Below are 3306 nucleotides of genomic sequence, written 5' to 3' on the forward strand. Positions count from 1 at the left end.
GGGAAAGAAAGAAAACGAGGCAGTCACACACAAAGAGCAGAAAATGGAGAAGAAGGTATATGAGTCCAAAGAGCTGCTGATAATGAAAGATCAGGAAACCAGCCTGCATCTGTACTTTAAACATTTGTAGAAAACCAAAGGAACCGCAGTAGTTTACAGAGTTTATTGCATTATACATGCGAATAGAACATGCACAAGAAGGACATATTGCTGTTGAACGACTACTATTCCACATATGCACCACAAGAAAATGTCTACAATGGAGAAGAATGAAATATTCCATCTTACGTAGGACAATCTCTAAGTTCATTTGAGAGGATAGTTACATTATAATGTGCTTCTCTTTCCCCCCTCCCCAAAGTTTTCCCCCTTTTTTTCTTAAGGTATTGAATGTACTCAAAATGTTATGGCCCGTGTAATAGCCCCACATAAATACCATTTTGTTAGTAAAAACATGAAAAAGTCACATTGTTTGGATGTTCGACAGTTCCAATAAGTTAAGACCAAATGATAATATTCAATAATAGTTACCCTGCATTACGATGAGAACAAAAATAAATTACACGTGCTAGGTTTTATATATACTCATCATAGTAATACATATTCACTTGCAGCGCTAAAAGAAGGACGAAGAGTCACATTCTATCAGAAAAAAAATGGAAAATGAAGGGTTTTGTCAAAGTCTCTCCTGCATTTAGGAACCGGCGGTGCTGTGCCCATTGCTCACTGTTTGCACCCCCGGGGCAGCTTTAAGAGAAGGTGAGATTAGCGGTCAGTTCTCGGATTCGGTTCTCCCTGCTCATCTTCTTGAGCTTCATTCTGCGGTTTTGAAACCAAATCTTGACCTGCCTGTCAGTGAGGTTTACGCTCTTACTGATCTCTAGGCGGCGCTCTCGAGTGAGATACATATTGAATAAGAACTCTTTCTCTAATTCCAGTGTTTGGTGTTTAGTATAAGGACACCTCTTCTTTCTGCCACTCTTTGCAGTTAGCCAATTGCTTGTTGGAGTATCAGACTTGATTTCCTCTATCAAAATCAAAGAAGAAGAACAAAAAATCAAAAATACCTCAGGCTGTTAAAGTGTACCCTTGGCCATGAACCCGCCTCTGTAGTGTCTGGCAGATATGGTGAATGTGGGTATTAAACATTGCGAGCATGAGGTGTGGACACTGGAATACAGACATTAATTGCTGCCAGGCTCATGTTAAATAGTTCACACAACACGTTACCCTATCTTTCAGGTTTTTCTCTCTCTCCTGGCTCCTCTAGAAATGGTATCTAAAGTTTTCAAGTGGCATTTAGCATTTGCACAATATTTAACCTGCCATCAGTCCATTGGTAACATTTTAACGGGTCTAGCCTGGCCATGGCTGACTCGGTCTCCTGCGACACTTGCTAAGAAAATCTCTCAATTACAAAATACCATCGCAATATATTTTGTATCAGCTTCCCCTAAATCATCAGCTGAATTACACAAACATCCGTAGAAAGAGACACACACATTTTTTCCCAGACAAAAAGATGCGCCTGAAATTAATACCCTCCACCTCGGATTTTTTTTTTTCCATTTTCCTTTTAGATATTTTTTTCATCAGAAAGAAATCTGTCCTATATCAACCTAGACCTGGATTATGAAATATAATTCCTATGAAGAGAATCTCCATGCACACATAGGATAAAAATTGACCTAGAGGTTGCAAAGTACATTTCTTTAGGTGAAATTTTCCCGTTTTGGGGTCCTTCAACACATGCCGTTCGAAATTAAAGCTTTAGTGTACTTTTAAAGGAAAAATAAAATTAGATAAGCAACACCTTTAGCTTTCAAACGTATTTCAAAATAATGTTGCACTTTTTGAGACAAAAAGCAAGGTTATCTAAAGCACCACATTCAAATATTCCACGTTTTGATCAAGCAGACAGCGGGCTGCTGTTTTCATTGTACATTTGTTTAAAACTTTATCCAGCTTGGTAGCACCTATTTCTCACCTATTTTAATAGGATCATAATTAACTATAAATGCAATCAGACCGCAGTTAGGCTCAGTGAAAATATTTCAGCGAAATATTACAAGAGAAAAGTTGAACTGGTCGTATTTTACAACCTCCAGACCTGCTTTTTTAAAGGTATTTGGCTGCTTTCGGATGCTGCAGTGCCTCGAGGAGCACACACACATATTCTCCGCATCACAGAGACTGTCTGCATGCACGAGAGAGGCAAATATATAAAGAAAATCTCTGGAATCTTTTGTGTAGCATTTTTTTCCCTGCCAAAATCTTCAGCGAGACAGCACCTGCAGCCCGATACTCCTTATCATTAAATGTGATGGCTGTGATGCTTGTTAGTATATTAGAGCGTGTTTTATGATGCTGGCGTGTTGGAGTTACACCACGTTACGGTTTAAACTCGATCATACAGACCTTTACTCTCCTTCTCCTGGACTTCTGGGCTGGACACAGAGCCTTCAGGCAGGCAGCTCCTTTCGTCTTGCAACGTGGACTTGGGCTCGGGACTTTCCACTTGAGAGACTTTAGCTGTGCTGTCTTGGTTGTTCGGATTTTCATTCATTTTCTTTTCCATCTGAAGTTGAGAAGATATCTGCGGTTTGGAGCTGCCGCGAGGGTTTAACTGTAACATTACAGTTGAACTCGTTTCAGGGCTATTATTGTACTCTTGGGTTTTCCCAGTGGCGTAGGTCTGGCTCAGTCTAAAATATCCTGGGACAGGAACCTCGGGGTTTTCAATGGGGCATGATTCAGACACCAGCCTCTGGTAGGAAGGGACGTCTGAAGAAATGAGTTTTGTTCTCTTATCGGAATACATGCAGCAATTGCTTTCTTCTTTAATATTTGTAGTGAAGGAACAAGTGGGGACCTGCTGTGTAACAGGTTGCTCTATTCGACAAGATCTGTTCGGGTCTGTCCAACTGTCTACTTGAGGTATATAAGGATGTACATTCATACCCATATTTTGGTGATTAACTTCTCTTTTAGCCAGAGACGGTAGGAGTCCACAGGTTTGCATCCCATAAGTCCCAATGTCTGTGCTAGGTGGCATATACATGCTGGCGCTGTTGGAGTAGAAACTGTCACTCCTGCACGCACTGATGAGAGAATCTACTAAAAAAGTATTAGCGGCAGGAGAGCTGTTGGGAAAGGACATTTTGGGGAGGAATTTGAGGAAGAGAGATTGTGTCCTTTGTAGGCTGACATCTCTAGGAAAACATTCCCGTGTAATTGCGGATGCCTCCGCGCGACCACATGACAGCCGGGCCAATGGCAGCGGCCGCCGGCCCGCGCCCCGCCGCC

The 3306-nt window shown here is 41.5% G+C and overlaps 1 protein-coding gene across 1 annotated transcript; it reads right to left on the bottom strand.

Moving 5' to 3' along the window:
• Nucleotides 1–83: 83 nt before the first annotated feature.
• HOXD10 (homeobox D10) lies at nt 84–3300 on the bottom strand. Its single transcript, XM_085322579.1, has 2 exons — nt 2419–3300; nt 84–1027 (listed from the first exon to the last, which is right to left on the bottom strand). Exons 1-2 carry the CDS (start codon nt 3158–3160, stop codon nt 750–752), a joined length of 1020 nt encoding a protein of 339 aa, XP_085178705.1. The 5' UTR covers nt 3161–3300; the 3' UTR covers nt 84–749.
• Nucleotides 3301–3306: the final 6 nt, after the last annotated feature.

The sequence above is a fragment of the Rhea americana genome, unplaced genomic scaffold (genome assembly GCF_003343005.1).
Source record: "Rhea americana isolate MKP2758 unplaced genomic scaffold, rheAme1 scaffold_12, whole genome shotgun sequence".
NCBI lineage: Eukaryota > Metazoa > Chordata > Aves > Rheiformes > Rheidae > Rhea > Rhea americana.

Bases quoted from the DNA above. Each gene is read 5' to 3' on its own strand.
- HOXD10 (XM_085322579.1), bottom strand. From the start codon at position 3,160: ATGTCCTTTCCCAACAGCTCTCCTGCCGCTAATACTTTTTTAGTAGAT. The intron at 1,028-2,418 runs GTCTGTATGATC...TGATTTTGATAG, and splicing joins CCAGGAGAAGGAGAGTAAAG to AGGAAATCAAGTCTGATACT.